Below are 23,974 nucleotides of genomic sequence, written 5' to 3' on the forward strand. Positions count from 1 at the left end.
AGTTATGAGTGAATGTTTGAATCATTCACTTGGCTGATTAGTTGAAAACTTGAATTAATTCATAGACTTAACAAGTGACTTGCATTACGAGTGAATCATTTCAATCATATTCAACCAATCAATCCTCCTGATTCATTCAGGATTGAAACACGTGGCTGCATCCTAAATCGCATACTTCGCTACTATATAATAGGCGAAAAAGTGTATGTGACAAGAGTAGTAATTCACAGTACTCATAAAAGAGTAGTCAAAAAGTACCCGGATGACCTTCCGGTGAGATACTGAAGTGTGCATACAATGGGCACTTTACTGTCCCATGAGGCTATTGGAGAAGATTTAGGAATAGCAGTGAAGCAACATATCACTGGTAGGTCACATGATAACGACAACATGGCCAATGTAGTACAGATTATTCTGCACACGTTCATACTATAGAATGTACTTTCTTAGCGGTCACAAAGTACTTACTCAAAATAAGTAGCTACTCAAGAGAGTATGATACCAGATACAGCCATGATTATATATGAGTGAAGCATTCACTCAACCGATTTGTTCAAAAACACTGATTCCATTCAGAAACTAAACAAGTCACTCTCTTTATGGGTGAATCATTCACTCAACTGATTCATTCTAAAATTATTAAATCAGGAACGCTTCTTGGAGACACTCAATAGTTATTTCTGCTGTGCCTCTCTTTGGAACATTTTTTTTTTCAGTTGGCGGCGCTTAAACTGGCAATATTATGTATAAAATGTAAGTTGCATAATGTTAACTTGACAGTTGTAAGCGATTCAACACTTGCACCAAGAACTTTTATTTTACTCACCAACGTTTGGTTCTTGGTGAGTTCTATTTTATCCCAGATTATATAATCCTCTACCACAAATGTATTCCCAATAAAGTGTTAATAGTAACCATTAACAGATTCCAAGCAACCCAAACACTGCCCTAATTGTGTGTTCACACAGGGTGTCACACTTAAGTTCTTGGTATAAAGTTATTTTTTCATAGTAAATCTTTACAAGTATCTGCTTACTTGGCTAAAGGAACATATTAAGTTTAATATCAGGCTGTGAAAGACACTCTGATAGATAAAAGAATGACAGCCATCAGTCTGGCTTTAATAAGGTAAACAATAAAGGGACAATCAGTGACGGGGAGATGGGCTGCTCAGTCACGTCTGGTACTGTGGTTAATGTATGAAGCGAGTTCAGCACTTGCCCATGTCACGTCTGAATGGGTCAATCATTCATGGATGATGTGTCACTGCATAAGGAGGATATTAGAGGGAGCATATGGAAATGCATTGAGAGAATTACATGTTAATGGACAGCCCATTGTTTTGATACTATGTCCATAGTGTAGCTTTGCTTGTTTGCGGGTGTGTTGATAGGAACTAAGCCAAACTGGAAGTACTAGTATGTTGATCTTTCAGGTTTATACTATTTATACTGAGATACTTGTATAATTTCTGTTAATATTTAAAATCTAAAAACAAATCTATTTCTATTTAAGTTTTACTCATTTTGTTTAGCATCTTTATTCAATATTTGTTTATTTGTCATTAACACAGATCTACAAAGTACTATGTTTTGAAATGTTGCAGCTCTGTCCTCATAAGAGTGCCTGACTGTCAGAAAGCATCAGCGATAGAGAAGTGGAGGCACTTCACCCCGGGACCCCCTCGGGCAGGCCTGCTCCGCACACCTGTCATCATGCCCTGGCCGCCTTTGGGCATGAGAGCCGAGGCTGTGATGGCATCTTAGAGGAATCCTGTCAGATGCATTCCTTTAGCAGGGCCATTCACATACACAGTACTCATATCGATCTTCGCCTGGTTCAGGCTCATAAGCTAATACAGGAGATGTGCTTGCATAAAAAGACAAAAATGTTTAACTAAAGAGTCATATGTTTTCTCGTTGGACTTTTCTCAAAGCTGTAGAATGAAGGCCTAACTTGTGTGCCACTTGTGGCACAAAAGATAAACAGTTTTCCCAAATATTCATACCATCTGTTGTCTAATTACGAAGTTTGAGACCTTGCCAGACACACTCTCTTCTTTTTTTCCCCTATACTAAGATATTGTTTACTTACAGTATAGCTACTGTATAGGGGTTATAGTTAGAATAGTACAAAAATTGTATAAAACAAAATAAAACTCCAGTAGTTATTCCACACAGCTCACCCCCATTTACTTTGTGGACTGTGTTAACTAGTCTAATTGAAATATTATATTTGTTTTTTGACAATATATTCTCTCTGAATTACAGGAAATCTGCAGATTCTGAAAAGTTGAACGATCCCATCATCTGTAATGCCATAGTTGAGGAGTGGGCAGCGGTGGTTAACTCTCAAGATAGTGTGTGACCGTCTAATGTGTGAGCTGGTGTTTGTTCAGGTTTTTGATGGATGAAATCATTACATTTCCTCTCATGTTTTTTTCATGTTACTGAGGAGATTAGTTATTCTGGGATTTAGAGAAATGTGGCGCATTATACATTTTTAATTGCAGCAGCTGTTTGGCCTCTTATATTGAATATTGTGCTTGACGGGGATTCTGATTCAATCAGACAAATCAAACCCACTGCATCCCTTCTTGTTATTTTTACCACAAATAGCTTCTCTCTTTTTTTTTTGCCACACGTATCTGACCCCCGCTAATGCATCTCCTGTGCGGACTCCACAAACCAACCAAATCTAAATATCCCACTTAGTAAACAAGGTATCCCACCAGGCCAGATATCTAACTTTGCAAAACGCAGAGTAAAAGTATTCCTGTGTTTGTCAGAAGCCATTTCTATTTTTGCTGTCAAGATAATTAGGGGCACCAATCAAACAGAGACAGTTTTGATTTTCATGCTCGGTTGAGGTAATTGAATGTTTGTTCGTGAGAGCTGATTGGGTTGTGCTCATGTGAATGTTGTTGTTTGGTGCATTAGTGTCGTCGTATGACACTCTGATACGGGCCAGTGACAGATGCCCTGCTTTAGCCTGATCTCCCTTGGGACATCATCATGACAGCTCACATTTCCTCCCATCCTCAATCTCTCACTCAAATGATGAGCAGGAACTCCACTGAGCTTCACTGGCACTTATTCTAGTGTCAGAGATCTTTTCGTCCATCTTGATATTCGTGCTTAAAGGGATAGTTCACCCCAAAAAATAATTCTGTGGAACACCAAAGATATTTTTGAAAATGTGCTTTTTTTTTGCCCATTCACTTTTATCAAAGGGGCAAAAACAGTTAAAACAGTATATCTCCCTTTGTGTTCCACATAACAAACATATATATTTCCATCAAACATACACTTTTAGGTTTAGTCATTTTAATACTTAAACTGAAATTAGATTTCAGTTAACTGCAAGACAACCTTTCTAATTGTAGTTTTTCATCTAATATTTATGTTTTATTTTATTTCAGTTAACAATTTTTTGGTAGTTGTAGTTTTAGTGAACAATACTGGGCAGGATTTAAATTTTCGTCTATTTAAACATGGAAGTGAACAGATGGGATGTTTGATATAGCTATAGCTTATATTTGAAAAACAATGCAGAATTATATGTTATGTAAATTTATAAATGTGAGCAAAGAAAATCTGTTTTAGATGTACACGGAGCAGAGAAAAGCCAAACCGTTTGAGAGGAATCACACTCTGGGCATTAGCGTGTTTATCAGTGTGTGTATTAATGTGCGGGAGTGAGATTAGGGGGGTGGGTAGCGAGCGTGCCAACGGGAGACCACAGGTGTGTGTTTGTGCTTCACCCCGCTGAATTCTGGGTAATAACAGGCATTGGTGCACCTGCGTCCTGTGCCGCCCCCTCTCTCTCACCTCTAATGGCCCCTAATCACGCTGCCATCAGGCCCTAATACCCCAGCAGCAGTGCCTTGGCAGCTGCCCCCTCTCCCCTGGCAGAGAGCTGTCAATCTCAGTTCATCTGTTCTCTGTCCATCACCCTCCATTCTGTGTCTAACCGCTCAGTTCTCATCTAAAAGACACACAACATCAAAACTCCATAAATCTCCTAGGCTAGATGTGTATTTGATGTCATGCAATCGCGTAGTGTTGCAAACCATTGTTTTCCAGGATGTTTTTGTCACTTAATCAGGAAATACGAGTCCCTGGCACAATTTAAAAAGCATTAACGAGGGCTCATACAACAAACAGAATCAAAGTATTTGTCAAAAAGGCCACACACAGACCTGCTCACAGACACATTGATGTAAACACAAAGCAACACAGTGAAACCGCATACAGCCACGACCTCACAGCTCTCCGTCACATGGAGTGCGACATCTAAACCTTTCCCACAGAAACAATGATGCCTTTTATTGTGTCCGCTTAAATCCCTCGGCCACATGGGCCCCTTGAGTTTCCTCACACGCACTTTTCTGTGGTTTGATAATTACAAACAGACAGCACAGTTTTAGAAAGTTTGGATGGTGCTTTGGTGGGCCAATATTTATTCAGGGGTGCGTGCTTTGCTCATGCCCAAGTGATGCCCAGTTACCCAGAGGCCCTGACCTGATTATTATATTCACATGACAAACTGAAGAAGTTGCTATGATCCGTCCAAACGGTGTCCATATGAGCCTACTTGTAGATATTTATTTCAGTGTTTTTCATCTGTTAAAGCCATTTCATTGCTCATCAAAGTGGCGGATGTTGCAGACCCTCTGGCATTAAACATCATCACTAGTCTTCAAGCTTATTCTTTCAGAGAAACGCCTACTTAGACAGGAAGAAACGTCAGACTGACATGTAAAGCAACCAACCCAAGTTTTTTTTTTTTTTTTAGCTTGCTTTTAGATTATACCTCAATAATACACTGCAGTGAAAAAAAAATATTACACGAAATTATTAATAATAATAATTATCAAATTATTATTTAAACAATGTCTTTAGTATTATTTTAAAAGCACACTCTATAATTGAAAACACGTGTAATCTAACCTATCCTCAGCATGAGGTCACAATGTAAAACTGCCAAACAAAGTTTTTAAAAATGCAACAAATTAAAAAATATACAGTTACATTAAAAGGCAGAGATATCTTTAAGATATCAAACAATACAACAAGTAAATATTGAATTATATTTTCCATAAAAAAATAGCTATAAAAGTTGTGTCCTCACATTGCGTCAACTCTGCCTGATTTATTCAGAATTATAAAAAATCCTGACGGTGTCATGGGCAGCTTTAACTCTGACGAGCATTTAGTATTTTTCTGCGGTCACAGCCTTGACATGTCAACTCCGTCATCGCAGTGTAATCGTTTCTGTAAATTGTTGTGGGATAAATCTTAAAAATCGTCTTTTTCTATCTGAAAATAAAGCAGCTACAACTGAGGGTAAAAACTAAATTGCTCCACTGTACAATGTGGTTAAGGTGGAAAAAAATTATATTTAGTCAAAAGTCAGACGTCAACTCCATCATGTTTTATGTCTGATGTGCTCTCAAATAGTCTGTATAATGTGATTTAATGAAGTTTTTTGCATATGGGGAATTCTTCTAATGCTATTTCATGATTCTATTTACATATACTGTATATTTGGCCTCAGCTCAACCTTTGTCAACTCCATCAGTATTTTACACCGTTAGATGAAGGTTTTTGTTAATTTTGAAAGAAATGTCTCATTCTTTTTTCAATGTATTGTGTTAAAACATTAATGGAAATACATGATGTTATGTCTTAATTGGCTAAGAACATTGGCGATATATGTTTAATATTAAAAGGAGGGAGGAGAATTTAAGGAATTTAGAAACTGGGTTGTTCATCATAGTAGTGTGAAAAAAAAAAAAAAAAGAGAATTTATTTTATGATTTAGATCCTTTACTGAAAACCAATATTACATAACTGAAGATTTTACATTGTTTTTGGATGGATTAAAATTAAATTAGCATGCTTTTTAGTGTGTCTGACGGAGTTGATTAATTCGTGGAATTGTTTTTTTTTATAAATAAGCCTGTTCCCTTACATGGTTCATTATCTGACACCTTTGTCTATAAAAATACCAATTTTTAATAATGTAGTGTTAGTTTTTATTTTTTTTACATCTAAAACATGTTCCCTTTCGCTCAGTCACTACGACGTACGTTAGTGACTAACGAATGGGGGTTTCGCTTAGAAGCCAATCATCTCCGAGAATTCAACAGCGCCCAATGGCAGTGCCAATGCCATGGGCATGCGGAATTTGCATGCGTAACTCCGCCCTACCTCGTGGGTATATAAGGAAGTACGCTGGCAACATCGCATTATGTTTCTGCTTTGGAGCCAAGAGTATCTCTTCACTCCTTCAAGCCTGCTGACTGAGTCTTTGTCAGCCTTCGAGACGAACAAGCTTTCCAGAGGCGTTGGATCTACGGCGCATTCCAGCGATCTCATGCTGCCTGCCTGCTGATCTGTGCAGTGATCTGCAACAGCTGTGTGTGTGTTTCCCTGGGCGCTTCGGCACTTCTGCAGAGCTTTCCTCTCACAAAAAGAGCTTGCGCGTGGCACGTCTTTTTCAAGACGGTTCGCCCGTGCACTTCCGGGTGCGACCGATCTCCGTTGCTATGGGCACATTCACTGCTCGATTTGTTTGGGCTTCAGCACGTTCGGGCAGTGTTTGTGGATGTGTCATGTTCCCACTGCGGGAATGTGACCATCGCGATGTCGCGGTCGAGACTCAGTGATCTCCGTGAGGAGAGAGAGTCCCCTCTGCCACACCCCAATCTACCGTCTCCGAGAGAGGTGGTACTTTGGCTGGTGGCCAGGGTGACCTGAGGGCGGTGCCGTGGTATTAAGAACCCCGACGATCATTCCTCGGGCCACGCCCCCTCTCGCACATTGCTTAAACCCGCGAGTGTTGGACTGAAACAGCGGCACGTCTCTGACGCCTCGTTCGTTTCGTTCACGCTCCAGATAGCAGTGAGATGTCGATCGCCGCATCCCAAGGTGGGCTGGAGTCCTTTGGGGATGACGATTAGGTTGTGCTCCGCCTCCGGGTGTGTCAGCGCTGCCTGATCCGACCTAAGGTTGACAGCCATGTTATCTCGGGCAGCCGCGAGTCTCGCACTGGTGTAGAACTCCGCCCAGTCGCGAGTGCTCGTGGTTGCGCGATTGGTTTTTGGGGACGGCACCCGACAGCTGTTGGGCCCCGCCCCCAATGCCTTTCGCTCCTGAGGTGCATGAGGAGATCAAGCGGTCCCGGAAGTCCCCGTGCTTCCCGCGACCGTTTGGTGGCCTCCTCCGCCTTCTCTGCCCTTGATGGGGCCGCGGCCTAGGGTACACTGGGGCCCCCTCACCCCCACTGTTGAACTCTCTGTTGCGCACTACGGTGTCCACAGAGGGCTTGACGTGGCGTGGTGTGGCTGTCCTAAGCACCCTCCCAAAGCCTGTGGGCTCGTCTACTTCGGTGGCGTGGTCCTGCAGAGCTACGGGCAGGCCGCCGCCCCTTTGCACATGCACAAGGGTGGAGCCGACCCAGGGCTCTTCAATGAGCTGCGTGCCGCAACTGATCCCGCCCCCGGGCGGTGAAGGTGGCCACACGCTCCCTGGGTCGGGCGATGTCCACAGCTGTGGTCCGGGAGAACACCTGGCCTTACCTGGTGATGTGGAGGACGTTGAGCGGGCCCGCCTCCTCAACTCACCCATATCCCAGGCTGGCCTCTTCGGTGGCGCGGCTGAGAACTGCTCACACGGTTCTCGGCCGCCCCAGAGCAGACTGAGGCTGTAACACGTACTGCCCCGGCGGCCTGCTGCTGCACCCAGCCGCCGGCTCAGTCGCCTCGGTCTGCTCGCCGAGGGGAGGTGGTTGAGGATGACGCCCAGTCCGCTCCCCAGCCTGGTTAAACGCCAGGCTGGAGGTGGACAACTCAGAGATGGGTTCCAGTTCTTCCCAGGGGATGGTAGCAGGGCCTCTCCTTCCCCCGGTGGAGGGCCGGGGGAAAAATCCTTCCGCTGCTGGCCCCCGGGCTAGCAGCGCTTGGGAAGAACTCATGTCCCTGTCTCTGAGGACCCAGAGACCGGTGATGACAGTGCGCGCCACCCACGGGTCCCGCCACTCGCATCCCTCTCTGTCGCCAGCCTCCTGGCAGAGCAGACCCCAGTGGAACGCGTGTCCTTCCCTGGTCTCCTCTGTCAGGACGCAGCCGTTAACCGCACCCCCACACCGGGACGCCCAACAGCCTCCCTTTTCCGGGTCGGTAACGCTGCATCGCTGCCCCACTCCGGGTACGTCTGTAGTCCGAATGACCCCGCTGGTGCAGTTCCTGGGAGCCTGGCTTCAGATTCCAGGGCTGTCCCGCTGGGTCGCGAAGACAATCAGGCGCGGCTACGCGATTCAGTTCGCGCAGGCTCCTCCCTGCTTCCGGGGAGTCCGCTTACTATGGTCGGGGCTAATGCCCCTGTCATGCGAGCGGAGGTTGCCACCCTACTGGCGAAGGGTGCGATCGAGCCTGTCCCTCCAGCCGAGATGAAGTCCGGGTTCTACAGCCCCTACTTCATTGTACCCTTAAAGACCGGTGGGCTACGACCGATCCTGGACCTGCGCGTCTTGAACCGTTACCTTCACCGGTTTCCGTTCAAGATGTTGACAGCGAAACGCCTTTTCGAATGCGTTCGTCCAGACGATTGGTTTGCAGCGATCGACCTGAAGGACGCCTACTTCCATGTCTCCATTCTACCTCGACACAGACCGTTCCTACGGTTTGCTTTCGAGGGGCGGGCATATCAGTACGCAGTTCTACCATTCGGGCTATCTCTGTCCCCTCGCGTCTTTACGAAGATTGCAGAGGCAGCCCTTGCGCCCCTTCGGCAGCACGGGGTTCGCATCCTGAACTACCTCGACGACTGGCTCATACTGGGTCACTCTCGAGAGCAGGTTTGCGGACACAGAGATTTGGTGCTCCATCACCTAGCCCGTCTGGGCCTTCGGGTCAACTGGGAGAAGAGCAAACTTTGCCCCGCGCAGAGGATCTCTTTTCTCGGTATGGATATCGACTCGGTCGCCATGTGCGCGCAGCTTTCGAGCGAGCGCGCGCAGTCTCTGCTGACTTCCCTTCGTCAAATCGAGGGCAAGAGTGCGGTTCCACTGAAACTATTTCAGAGGCTCCTGGGGCATATGGCATCTGCAGCCGCGGTGACGCCGCTCGGATTGCTTCATATGAGACCGCTTCAGCACTGGCTACGCGATCGAGTCCCGAGATGGGCATGGCGGTCTGGCACGCTCCGGGTACAAGTGACTCGGGCCTGCTTACAGACTCTCACCCCGTGGTCGAACCTCAGCTTTCTACGGACCGGAGTGTCCTTAGAACGAGTTTCCAGGCATGTTGTTGTATCAACAGATGCATCATCCACGGGCTGGGGTGCCATGTGCAATGGACAAGCAGCCGCGGGCTCCTGGATAGGACCCCAGCGCCTTCTGCATGTCAATTGCCTCGAGTTACTGGCAGTACGGTTCGCCCTGCACCGCTTCCGAGCGTTGCTGAGGGGTCAACATGTACTAGTCAGGACAGACAACACGGCCGTAGTAGCGTACATCAACCACCAGGGCGGTCTACGCTCCCGCTGTATGTCTCAACTCGCCCGCCATCTCGTTTTGTGGAGTCAGAAGCGCCTGAGGTCCCTTCGTGCTGTCCACATCCCGGGAGACCTGAACCGTGCAGCCGACGAGCTCTCACGGATTCAGCCTCTCCCCGGGGAGTGGAGACTCCACCCCCAGACGGTCCAGCTGATATGGGAACGGTTCGGCGACGCACAGGTAGATCTGTTTGCCTCCCAGGACTCTTCCCATTGCTCCCTGTATTATTCCCTGAACAAGGGCACCCTTGGCACGGATGCACTGGCGCACAGCTGGCCGCCAGGGCTATGCAAGTATGCGTTTCCCCCAGTGAGCCTCCTTGCACGGGTACTGTGCAAGATCAGGGAGGACAAGGAGCAGGTCATGTTGGTCGCCCCGTATTGGCATGGCCAGACCTGGTTCCCAGAACTTCTACTCCTTGCGACAGCCCCTCCCTGGCCTATTCCTCTGAGACCGGACCTCCTCACTCAGAGACGGGGCACCTTTTGGCACCCGCGTCCAGCGTTCTGGAAGCTCCACGTGTGGCTTCTGGACGGGACGCGGCAGGTTTGAGTAGTCTTCCACCTGCGGTGGTCGCTACCATCACTTCCGCTAGAGCTGAGTCTACGCGACGTCTCTATGCGTTGAAGTGGAACCTCTTCGTCACATGGTGTTCTTCCCGCCAAGAAGACCCCTGGAAATGCCCGATCGGGTCCGTGCTTTCGTTTCTCCAGGAGGGGGTGGAGCGAAGGCTGTCTCCTTCCACCCTTAAAGTGTATGTGGCCGCAATATCTGCCTACCACGATCTCCTGGGAGACAAAAAGGTAAGTCAGCACGACCTGATCATCAGGTTCCTGAGGGGGGCGAGGAGACTGAATCCTCCTCGCTCTCCTCTCGTTCCCTCTTGGGACCTCTCAGTAGTCTTAAGTGCTCTGCAGAGGCCTCCCTTTGAGCCTTTGCGGTCGGCTGAGATTAAGTTCTTGTCTATGAAGACGGCTCTGCTGACCGCATTGGCCTCGCTTAAGAGGGTCGGGGACCTGCAAGCATTTTCGGTTGACGAAGCGTGCCTTGAGTTCGGGCCGGCTAACTCTCACGTGATCCTGAGACCCCGGCCCGGATATGTGCCCAAGGTTCCCACCACTCCGTTCCGAGATCAGGTGGTGAACCTGCAAGCGCTGCCTTTGGAGGAGGCAGACCCAGCCTTGGCATTGCTCTGTCCAGTACGCGCTCTCCGCGCCTATGTAGACAGTACGCAATGTTTCAGGACCTCAGACCAGCTCTTTGTCTGTTATGGTGGAGAGCGGAAGGGAAGTGCTCTCTCAAAGCAGAGGTTGTCTCACTGGATAGTGGACACCATTGTTTTGGCTTACCAGCAGCAAGGTCGACCATGTCCCCTTGGTGTGAGGGCACACTCCACTCGGAGTGTGGCCTCCTCTTGGGCTCTAGGCGCCTCGCTAACAGACATCTGCAGAGCTGCAGGCTGGGCGACACCCAACACATTCGCCAGATTCTACAATCTCCGAGTGGAGCCAGTGTCCAACTATGTACTCGCCCCTACGGGTGGCCGGTATGGGCCAGGCTCAGGTGTCTTCGCTTGCTCGTCATTCCACTCCAAGGACTGGATACGTGCAATATTTTTCCCTCAGGTGAGCTCCCCGAGAGCCCTGAGCTCCTCCAGCACTGCTTACGCCGACATCAGTTCAGTCTGCCCTTTCGAGCCCAGACCCTCATGTCCGGCCAGGTGCTCCGTGTGCATGGTTCCCCTCCGGCGACCCCCACACGAGTATTTCCACCGTAAGCCTCCTCAGCGAGCAGGTGTCTTTCCCTTGGCAAGTCCCTGGCGCCCCTAGGGTTAAAAATCCACCTTCGGCTGGTACCCTAGAGATCTTCCATATGCAGCCCTTAGCGGGTCATATGTGTGTTCTTAGCCCTCCCTACGGGTAGGCATCTTGGCATTCCCTCACTGGGATATGCTTCCCAGTGTACCTTGGTAATCCTGTGATAAGTGGGAGTCCTTCGTCCGTACTAGTCTTACGACAGGGTACTCACACTTACGCAGGGCACTGGATGACAGCTGAGTGGCGTTGTTGTATTGGAACCCCCATTCGTTAGTCACTAACGTACGTCGTAGTGACTGAACGAAAGGGAACGTCTCGGTTACGTATGTAACCCTCGTTCCCTGAGGAGGGAACAGAGACGTACGTTTCCTTTCCCACGTCAGCTGTGCTGCCTGGAACGCGGAGTTCAGTCTTGGCTCTGCAGCAGTAACATAATGCGATGTTGCCAGCGTACTTCCTTATATACCCACGAGGTAGGGCGGAGTTACGCATGCAAATTCCGCATGCCCATGGCATTGGCACTGCCATTGGGCGCTGTTGAATTCTCGGAGATGATTGGCTTCTAAGCGAAACCCCCATTCGTTAGTCACTAACGTACGTCGTAGTGACTGAGCGAAAGGGAACGAGGGTTACATACGTAACCGAGACGTTTTCTCCCTTATCTCAAGAATCAGAGAAAATAAAATTATATATTTATATATATATATATATATATAATCAGGGCTGTACAGTGTGACATATATGTCGCACATGCTACAAAAAAATTGCCCTGTGCCATGAATACTTTTTCCCCAGTAGCACGCGTGCGATACAGTTTATCATGTGAGACAAGCTCGTTTGTGGGATGTGAGAATTTGTTTTGTGAGGTTATCCAGGATCCAACAGTGTATTCGCGCATAGTGAGTGCAATCAGGGCAGCAAATGGCAATCCACTGTTTCCTCTAAAGAGTCAGTTTGCAAGCAGCAGAAAGCCAACTTCATGCAATGCACATACAGTAAGCCCAAGTGTCGTTCACTCAGCTGCGCATAATAGCACCAAATTAATAAAAAACACAATATATTTACCCCGTTTTCTATCATGCGCCGTGCACGTTTGTGGAGAGATGAATGCAAATGCACCAGGGTTTGATAGAATCAAGTTGAGTGTGAAACTAGACCAATGCTGAGAAAAGCCAAGGGCAACATGTGCCAAACATCTTTCCAAACTTGTAATGAGAAGCGTTTACAAACCTGTTGTCCAACAAAAGACAACATTTAATCGACTATTTGAAATAACCTTTTAAGATCGGATGGGCTTCACATCACAGAATGAGGCAAAAATTCTATTATTTTATTTTATTCTGTAAAGTGATTCGCTGTGTAGAGAAGTGGACAGTACTTTTTTTCTCTCTCATTGAATGTATAAGGTTTCCTGACAAAAAATAAGACATTGCAGTCACATTTTTATTTATCATAATTTAATATTTTATAATAAAACCTTAGACCTTTCTAACGATTTGTTTTCTGTAAAATATAATAATAATTATTATTATATTTATTCTTAAATAAAGATAATAATTGTGTATTTTATAGCTTTTTTTTTTTTTCAGACATGGTAAAAGACGTTTCATACATGTGCTACAATTGTTTGGCCTGTGCTACAAAACTTTCAACCTCTGTAGCACCAGTACTATGTGCAAAAAAAGTTAACGTACAGCCCTCTGTATAATGAGATTTAATTCCAGGTAAATATAGGCTGATATATCTAGATAACTAGATTTTTTACATATACCAATCACAGCAAAACAATCAGTATGATTCTTGTATGATTTAATTATTATATTACTGTAAATTGTGCCCATATTTTATATGATTTTTAAATAAATGTAATATCGTTATTGTTATTATTACTTTTATTGAATTGAGTCAGCCCCTGATGGTGTGAGCATATACACACATACACTACATTGCCAAAAGTTTTGGGATGCCTGCCTTTACACGCACATGAACTTTAATGACATCTCATTCTTAATCCGTAGGGTTTAATATGGAGTTAGCCCTCCATTTGTAGCTATAACAGCTTCAACTCTTCAGGGAAGGCTTTCCACAAGGCTTAGGTGTGTTTATGGGAATTTTTGACCATTCTTCTAGAAGTGTATTTGTGAGGTCAGGCACTGATGTTGGACGAGAAGGCCTGACTCGCAGTCTCCACCCTAATTCATCCCAAAGGTGTTCTATCGGGTTGAGGTCAGGACTCTGTGCAGGCCAGTCAACTTCCTCCACACCAAACTCGCTCATCCATGTCTTTATGGACCTTGCTTTGCGCACTGGTGCACAGTCATGTTGGAACAGGAAGAAGCCATCCCCAAACATGTCTAGGTATGCTGAAGCAGAGTTCCTTTCACTGGAACTAAGGGGCCAACCCCCGAAAAACAACCCCACACCATAAGCCCCCCCCCCCCCTCCACCAAACTTTACACTTGGCACAATGCAGTCAGGTAAGTACCGTTCTCCTGGCAACTGCCAAACCCAGACTCGTCCATTAGATTGCCAGACAGAGAAGCGTGATTCGTCACTCCAGAGAACACGTCTCCACTGCTCTAGAGTCCAGTGGCTTTACAACACCGCATCCGACGCTTTGAATTGCACTTGGTGATGTAAGGCTTGGATGCAGCTGCTTGGCCCTGGAAACCCATTCCATGAAGCTCTCTATGCACTGTTCTTGAGCTAATCTGAAGGCCACACAAAGTTTTGAGGTCTGTAGCTATTGACTCTGCAGAACGTTGGGGACTTCTGCGCACTGTGCGCCTCAGCATGCGCTGACCCTGTTCTGTGATTTTACGTGGCTTACCACTTCCAGGCTGTTGTTCCTAATTGCGTCCACTTTGTTATAATACCACTAACAGTTGACTGTGGAATATTTAGTAGTGAGGAAATTTCACAAATGGACTTATTGCACAGGTGGCCACCTATAACGGTACCACGCTTGAATTCTCTGAGCTCCTGAGAGCGACCCATTCTTTCACAAATGTTTGTAGAAGCAGTCTGCATGCCTAGGTGCTTGATTTTATGCACCTTTGGCCATTGAAGTGATTGGATCACCTGAATTCAATGATTTGGAGGGGTGTCACAATACTTTTGGCAATATAGTGTATATGATTTTTTTTTTTTTAGTGGTATGGGCTTTTTTTCTTCTTCCAGGGCTTGATTCTCATACTTGTCTGTCTTTTCCCTAGAATTTTAAGATGGGTAGCATTCTTTCTACTGGTTGGTATAGTATTTATGAACGATCTCAAAGTGCTGGTATTTGTTTTGTTTTTCCTTTTTTTGGTCACACTTTATATTGTGTCCCTAACTACTACGTACTTACATAAAAAAATAAGTACAATTTACTTATTGTGTTCATATTGTATTGCAAAAACCAATGTAGTTTCTTAGGTAAGTACACATACTGTAAAATAAAGTGCAACCCAAAACACTTTATTTTATAAAAAGGTTAGGGACTGGATTGGTGTAATTACAGAAATTAATAATTACAGGTGTAGTTACATGCAGGTATTTAAAAAAATATATATAAATACAATGCAAAAACATATATGTACACAAGTGCCTTGTATCAAATAATTAATTTATATGTTAGTACATAGTAGTTAAAGACACCTACCATAAAGTGGGACCTTTTTGTGTGTATTTTCTGAAGACTTACAAGGCTACCATTTGCCACTGGATAATATCCATACAGTTATGGAATAATCCTGTCCTATTTATATGTGATGAAGAGCACCACACAGATGGACATTAAAATGTTTACGTCAGAGAGAAAGAAATAGATAATGAATGAGCAAAGAGAGAGAGAGAGAGAGAGAGAGATCCAGGTCGCAAAAGCTATCAGCTGGGACCAAAGCTCATCAGCCAGAAAACAAACTGGGCCACACATCCGTCTCTGGGTGGTCTGGCTCCACTGCACTCATAGAATGAGCGCTGACTCTCTTCCAGCGGATGCAACTGCAAATCCTGCCAGGGACCACGGATTTATAGCTACACCCCTCCAGCTCCTGACGCTCTCGCTGCGACCGAAAAATCCTCTGGCTAATGACATACAGGCCTGAACCTGGAGGGGGAGAAAGGGTTAAAGCAAGCCAATTGAGCGAATAATAAGTTCAATTTAGGAGATTGGAGGGCTGGTGTGGAATGAAAACCAGAGGACACCACTGCAAGCTGTTCTGGAGAGCAGGGAACCATGGGAAGGAGGGAATCCTGGCAGGTGGCCAGAGACAGGACGCTGAGTTTGGGGGTGGCTTTAGTACTGCGGGGCTGCATGAGGTCAAGGAACTGATGGGGCTTCACGTAATTAAACCAATTCTTACTATTGTGCAAAATAATAAATAACAAAAATGGTCATATATGCTGAGGCAATTCAGTGGAGTTAACGCCAGTGGAAGTTTATCACTTGAATGCAAATGTGCATTTCATAACCCACAATAAGCTCAAGAGAACACACAATGGAATGAATGCAAAGAAGCCTCCAGCAATCACGTTGTAAAATGCAATAAGGCGTGGAATTATTGATGCAGGAAAAGTTCTTGTTTATTGTGTTGAAATGAAAGTCAGGTTTGTTTTCAGTTGGGACAAAATGGATATTTTGAATAATGTCTGATTCTAAGGAATTTACTTATGCAAGTGTGATTTATAGAGACACTTCAGATAGACATCGAAGCAATATGTTAGAATATTTTTCATTACTCACTAGATTGCAGTATCAAGTGGTTTATTTATTCAAATTCTCCTAAATGGATAAGCATTGTCATTTCCAGTAACATTTTTCCTATTATGGTTTGTTTGATTGCTTTAATGTACAAGTGAAACTGTATTTTGTTTCTTTCCACTCATTTGTCTCCACTTCTAATCCCTCTGCTAAATACAACATAGCACTGCGCATTAGTCACTGCTTTCTGTGACTGTAATGTGGACTGAGGATAAAGCAATTTGAGCCGTAGACTTGTAGACCACCCAGTTTAGTCAAGAGTCTGCAGGTAAAACAAACCGACACGCAATAGTTCTATAGTTCCTTGAATGCACTTTATTTAAACAACAGCATTTGAAAAACAAAATCAAAAAACCAAACATTGTCATACAAACAAAGAAGCCAAATGATGCACATAAGTTAATTATCACTTAGTGATAATGACAATGCATTCGATTGACAAGGAAAGTACCAATTCAGGAGTGGCAATCCTGATTCACATTGTAGGCGTTTATGAGTACAAAAACGATGAAAACAATGATGGAAATTATGAGATCGTCTAATTTTGTCATCTCCGAAGCAAAGAACTGGAGAACTGTGCTTAGTTCAGAGGCACTGTAAGATAAACGAAAGCATTAGCAAGACGAGCAAGAGCATCCTTCCTCACAAATCCATGGGGCATTGAAAATGATTATGATGCATTTCCTTCCTCTTTTGTATGTGATATTCTTGTGCACCTGTAAATTTAATATCCAAGTCATACATCATAAGTTACACAAGGAAAGTCAAAGTTAGAAACATCGTCCAAATCTAATTGTCTAAATAACGTGCGTAAATATTAGAAAGTGGCCTTGGAGGCCTTCAGCTGTTCCACCCAAAACTAATGCTTTAGTGGCTTTGTAGATGAACAGATACCAAACAAGCCTTTGTCTAAACCGCAACACTTCTCAGACATGCCACTCCAGGAGTCTGCTGCCTCTCAAGAAACTACCCTCTCCACAAAACATGATCACCTCCACTTAACCTCGACACCACAGCATGGGAGACAACGATTACTTTCCCGCCTGGTGAACGAGAAAATGAGGGAACGGAGAGATGGTACAGAGAACTGAAAAGACAGAATGAAAATGAAAGATGTGGATAATTGGGCAGTGACCTTGACCTAGTGCTCATCAGGGACTCTTGGAATCTTCTTTGTTTTCTCTTTGGCGTCACTCTCACCACTAAATCTGACAAAGACGGAGAGGAGGAGGTGATAGAGTAGAAGATGCGCGTGGTTGTTCACTCCCGCTGAGTGGTAAGCCACCCCCGTGGTAGGTTAAACACCAGTCTAGGACACACAGACACATGCGTGCACACGCTCTCATCATTTATGAGGGTAATTTGGGAGGTGTATATGGACGGACTCATCAGAAGTGCTTGTCTCCAGCTGATCTAGGCTCAGCAGGGTGGCGGGATTTGGAGAAGATGCTCAGAGTGTAACGAAAGAGGCAGCGCAGGCCTCCAAACCTGACTGATGATTGACAGGCTTAAGTAAGGTGTAGATCAAGCAGGCAATCACTACCGTGTTATTAAAGACCTTTAGCAAAACCTGCAGGTATCTAAGATCTCCCAGTGAAGATGTGTATCTTGTCATTTGTTCCGTTTAAAAGAGAGAAGACAAAGCATTCTGATCACTTAGAGGGAAAGATACCGGTAATACTTAAATGTAACAAACTTGAAAAGTTTTCTATGACTGGTAATAGAGTGAGAGAGTGTAGACACTGAACAAGAAGAAAAATCACGTAATCACAGATTTTAAAAGTAGCCAATTTTAGATTTTTAGTGGGATTACCATGACAGACGGGGAGGTATGTAAGGTCTATAATCACTTATGATTGACCATAACGATCAGCCAATTGCAGACCAGGGAGAACTCAAGCAAACAGCAAGAGTGAAATCGAAACAAGGAGAAAATGTAGATGGGTGAATTGAGTAGAAAATGGCTGGATGAATTCAATCTCTCAGGAGAGGTGAGCAGCAGAAAACCACAACACACTCTTGGGCTGTCAAAGTGTCAATAGTTGCTAGGTAAGCACACCAGGCTCTTATGCCACCAACACTTTAATGGGAATTATTGTCACTCCCTGATCTTATTAGCTAGCGCTAGTCTTTGAGGCCTTACTCTGGTCTTCACTTGAATGTAAGGGAAAAATGTAGCATGTGAAATCATACAGTACAAATGATCTACACACTGGAGAACAACTTCTCAAGGTTATATACTTACAGTACAACCCTACAGACATGAGTTTATCCTTGTGATTTGGATGCCATGTTCTATACTTTCTGATAAAAATATGTTTATACCCATTTTAATTAATGTTCTGCTGGAATGCATTACTCATAAGCATGTGCAGGTGTGGACACTGTGCCTGTATGAAAGAGTCAGGATGCTCAAAGTAATTGCAAGAACCACATCAGCATTTTGCACATTAAAGATTCTAAATAAAACATTTCCATTTGTAATAGACAAAACATGGACACAGACCACAATTATCACTTGTTTAAAACAAAAATAGTTTAAGGGTTAGCATAAGGTTAACAACAATATTTTGTCTATTATCTGTGAAAGAGCAAGTAGCAGCTGATTTTTAAAAAAAACAAATCAGAACCCTGGATCCAAGAGTTGCCACGGTATCATGGACGATTTGCAACAGGTGGCCATGTTGCCTGATCAAGTTACGCTGATCAAAGTTTCAATCAGAATGCAGAGTTCATGCTTGCTGAGTTCTGATTGGCTCAAAAGAAGGATTGTCATATTATGCACAAAAAGATCATAGAAATTCCAACGATTCCTCTTAATTCTATTGTTTTAATATTCAACGCCTCATCTGCCAAGTGCTGTTCTCTTTGGAAAAGTACATAATGCTGATAGAATTGACAGTATATATATATATCACATGATTCACTCAGTAACTGCTTCTAATTCTTTCCTCTCTGTTTTGGCAGTGTTTCTTTCTTTCACAATGTCTCTCATTACCAAAACACTTGCTGCAAGCCAAAAGCTGATATTAGACCATGAAATTAGAACTAAAAATAACAGCAAGAACAACCATAATAACAATAATAACAATAACAACAATAATAATTGAGGGTGAAGATAGCAATAAATAGTGCTGTGGAGATGGGTGTGGATAAGTGTGGTCAAATCAGGACATTGTGGGCAACAGTCAGTAAAAGACAGAGCTGTGGGAGGTGACGGAAGAGAGAAGGACTACCGCACTTCCTCACAAGCGCAGTTGCTGGACATGGTTTACTTTTCTCCACTAGGTCAGAGGCAGATGCAGTTAGACTACACCCACTACATTGTCCTTTTGTCCATAGCAGTCAGTCCGTCTGCCAATTATGTCTTATTCTCTCAGTCTTTTAAGTGTCAAGAGAGCAAAACAGGAATGAAACCTACGGTCTAAACATATCTGTATAAAGCAAACCTTCAACCACTGGACTAAGTGACGGATAGTGATGTTGTGCACAGTGTTGGGTGTGCATGGGTGGTGGGGGTAAAGGAGTGATTCTTGAACCGTGTGGGACTGCTTGGAATGATCGTTGTGGCTGGTTGTGGGAGGGATGGCGCGGTCTTCAAAAGCGCCATTGGGCTAACTGTAGACCTTTCAGCACACCACATGTTTATAGTAGGGTTCCTGGGCTGGGCTGATGTGTACACCCAAGAGCTCATCTGTACCTCCAACCCAAACGAATGCTTTAGCAGTCAAACACGGCCCTCCGTCGGCGACCGCCAGAATGCCCCATCATGGAGGGGAAGGTGAGGACAGCCACAGCCGCCCATTAGACTCCCTGATCGGGCAGGAGTGAAGTTGTTGGTGTCCTATAGGAGATCCATGGCTCATCTAAAGCTCTGTCCCTGCCATTTTAACCCTGTAGAGGTGAAGAGGGGGCATGGATAGTGGTATCTTATAAGAGACCCTCTGCTCTCTGATTAGAAATGAAAACCTTGGTGAAAGACTGGCCTTCTTGACATTCTTAGCATGCAAGTTTGAATGCTTGTGACATCTTGGGGTTAAGGCAGCCATCTTGAAACCTGCCTTAATTTGACGATTTACATCTAGGAAATGAAAGCTTTCCAGCCCGCCAAATGCTTTCCTTGTAGTACACTGTAGGGATAGCTTCTGTACCATCACATCCCTGTGAGTAACTAGTGAGGAATGAGGACAGGAGTAGCTCACAACTCAACACTTTACATGCCTCCTTAATCAAAATGCAGATCTTGTTTGATTTGCCTTTTACAGGTCCTCACAGGACACTGTGCCTTTGTCAGTAAATTTCTAAGCTGTCCGCAACACTCTCCTCTACTACAGAATAGTTGTAAGTGCTCACTCCTTGCCTCTCCCCACCTACAGTCTAGTCTTTTGCGGAGGCTGTTTTATCTCTGATATTCTGCTTGATCTCGGGGACTTGAGGATGAACCACATGGGGGCAGGGAGCTGGGTCTGGCCGACCCCAGAGGCAGGCCTTTGTCTTTATTCTCATCTTGGCCAGAAGAAACAGCTGGAGTTGAGACAGAGTTGGCTCCTCCGGTCGACGCACTCTCATGCCCACTGTAGATCTCCTCATGTCCATCTTCACTGGACTCTGCATCCTCTGAACTGGAGAGCAGCTCCTCGTCACGATATTCGGACACGTCTACACCTCCGCCCTCAGATCCGAGCTCCTTCAGTCGGCCATGATGCTTTACATGATAGCGCTGGTTCTGGAAAAACTTAACTATGGTGTGTTTGGGCAGATCCAATTGGGCTGAAAGGGTGTGAATCGCTTCCTGGTCAGGGTAGAGGCCCACATCTTGGATAAAGCTCTGTAAGATGCCCAGAGCCTCCAGAGAGATCTTCGTGCGGGAGCGAGGTTTCTTGGTGACGTTGCTAACCCCTCCATTGTTTCCTACGTTAGCCTGAGGGTTTTCTTCAGCTCCAGAACTGGGGACAGGGTCCTCTCGGATCGGAGAGTGGTCCTTCAGCGGCTGCATGGGCTGTCTGTGAAGTACCTAGTGAGAAAGATGAAACGTTTTATTAGTAAACTTATAAACAAGAGTCAGCAGTATGGAATAATTGAAAACTGCTTAAAAGTTCAAAGTGTCCTTTCAATGAATGTCTTTTGGAGTTAATGTCCTCTCTGCACTTGAGTATGTGATCAACTCTGGTAAAAATCCAACCAGACTGCCCCAGGCTATGATTGTTTAACTATGTATATTGTACACATAATTCCACAAGATTGAATATTTTGTCATTGCATCATGTTTTGAGGGCATCAAGGCAACTAACAGCATCTGAGCCGACACATCAACCGCATGAAATTCAACAGAGGAAGAAGCTAAACAAATACTCACCAAAACCAAAATAAATTACATCAAAAGAATCGGTTATGAAGAAATGTGTTTTAAAACAACATTACATTTGATGTATAGTGACAAGTTGGTTTTCATCTGTCATTTTGACAGGGATACATCCCATCCCTGTTAGCATAGACTAAGTGACTGCTAAATTTAACAGAAAAAGCAACGCAAACACAAGCCAGAAATGTCACTTTTGTCTTTGACACAAGAAATTAAATTGTTAGCATATGTTATTGTCTTGTAACTATTAGCATCTTTTAACAAGTTAGCTAGTTAGGCTAACAGAGCTACACTTTTCATTTTTACAGAGGTTCTGAGAACCTCCATATGTTTCAAATGTTAATAAATCTTTCTTCTAGTGTGGGCCCCAAAATACATAGGAATAGGGAGAAGCACAGAAGGGGGATTTGGGGAATAGAGTGCAAAACAGTGATAAAATAGGGTTAGGAGTAAATAGCATATATTAAGTACCAGGAAGAAAGAGGTATCTGGTTAGCTCTGATACAAGGGAAGGTGCAGTGTGTCACAGCTGAGCTATCGAAGTCTGTGGCGCTGTCCTGCTGAGTTTATGACCAGGGTGGGGTGCCCAATGCCTCCACACTGGAATGCTAAGCTATAAATCTGCGGTGCATTAAAATTAAAGGACCTACATAAAGATAATAGTCATGCGCCTCTCTCTCCCTGTCTCTCTCCTGCTCTCTCTCTCTATTCCCTAAATAATAACAGGGTATTTTTTAAATAATATTGAGGGCAGGCCAGACCATGAAATTGCTCCGATTTCACTTGTGGGGGCTGTTTTGGGCTGGCGCTTTACAGGAAGTGTGTAGGTTTGTTCTTTTTTCTTCTCTATTTCTCCATAATGTATTACTTTCCATGTCTCAGAGAAACAAACAGAGGCCACAAGAAAGGACGAGAAAAAGAAATTTGAAGAAGTTTGAAGATGGTGAATAATTAGATTGACCACAAGGCATAACAGCACAAAATACCCGTTAGCTTAACTAAAGAGACCACACACACACCCACACACATTGACAAACCAATTCATCCTGTATATGTTTGCTTGTTGTGTATATTATTTTATGAAATTCTGGGAACAAGTTAGTTAAGTTCCAAAGACACATACAGTACAATCCAAAACACACACATTAAATAGCAACATACATATACCATTGTTTTGGTAGCGTATGGGATATTTTCAAATTTAGAGATAAAGAGTAAGTCCTCTAAAACACCATTCATATTAAACCATCTAAGAGTCCTGTTCCTGTGCTCTAATGGTTGACGTTAATGGAGAGTTTTTCTGCCAAGCCAGAGGAGTGACTTCATTTCAAAGTCAAAAGTATAAAGCCAACCTCTGATTTCCTCCACCATCCAATTCATTCACCTACTCAGTTCTTAAACAAAGTCTTCACAACTACAGGAGCCACATTTGGACAAAGAGCCAACTCTTTTTTTTTTCTTCAATATTCATCTCCATCGCACCCTTTTTTCTAATTTCAAGCTGGGTTGGCGCTCTGAGTTCATTGCATTAAGAAAAAGTATATTTTTTTCCCCTCAAACACAAATCAAGGCAAATTATGGTGAAGTATGAAAGAATTATAGAACATAAAAAATTCAGTTGAATCTTAATGAGGACTGGTCCTCGTGGGGACGGAGGCAGGATTAAGTGGGGCTGTGTTGCCACTGGAGATGCCATTAACAGGCAGATAAATATGTAATGATGAGAAAGACACTTTCCTGTTGGTTTGCTTGTGCATGACTTCACCTTCTCCAATTATCATGTGCATCATAATTTTTCTTTGCCACATTGCAATACCTCAGGAATGGGTGAGTCATGCATTTGCGTGTCTGTCTTGATATTTTTTAAGAATAAGTAGAGTTTATGCAATCCACAAAAATAAATTAAACGGGCAACAAGTAACTTAAGCACAACAAACTTAACCTTATTTATCAACACAGCACACACTCATCCTACTATGAAAGCATGTCTTATCTCAAAATTGCTATTATTTTCTTAGTAAATGCGACATCTCACAAAGTGACTTTATATTTAATAATTATAAATCTTATTAAAATCTTATTATAAATCTTGTACCTTTTTTACTGTTTCTTTTTCACACTAAGGAGGAAACAGGTTTTTATACCCTATAACTAATATATTAAATTAAATCAATACTATTATATAAATAAAATAATTGGTTAAACAAAGAATGCAAGAATAAACCTGTTCATTGAGCTCTGAAAAAGGCAAACATGTTTGCCAAAATATTTGCCATGCTAAGTGTGTGTGAACATGCCAGTATGTGCATTGCTCGCTCTCCTCCAACCCCAGCACTCAATTGGGGTCCCAATCCACATGGCAGGGTCTAGGGGGGACTCCAGTGCACATTGCAGCATCCAATTTAGCAAAAACAAAGGAGAAATTATTCATAAGAAATGTCCTGCCAAATGAGCAAAGGGAGGCACTTAAGACCACGCACACGCACTGCA

The 23,974-nt window shown here is 44.1% G+C and overlaps 1 protein-coding gene across 1 annotated transcript in view; it reads right to left on the reverse strand.

Moving 5' to 3' along the window:
* Nucleotides 1–16,413: 16,413 nt before the first annotated feature.
* The window catches only part of satb2 (SATB homeobox 2), a 46,436-nt gene continuing 38,875 nt past the window's right edge, over nucleotides 16,414–23,974 (reverse strand). Inside the window, exon 13 of the mRNA XM_079821741.1 lies at nucleotides 16,414–21,136. Within this exon, the coding sequence (XP_079677867.1) occupies nucleotides 20,522–21,136 (615 nt within the window). The 3' untranslated portion in view covers nucleotides 16,414–20,521. The remainder of the gene's footprint in view (nucleotides 21,137–23,974) is intronic.

Source organism: Gobio gobio (assembly GCF_949357685.1).
Source record: "Gobio gobio genome assembly, chromosome: 7".
NCBI classification, from domain to species: Eukaryota; Metazoa; Chordata; class Actinopteri; order Cypriniformes; family Gobionidae; genus Gobio; species Gobio gobio.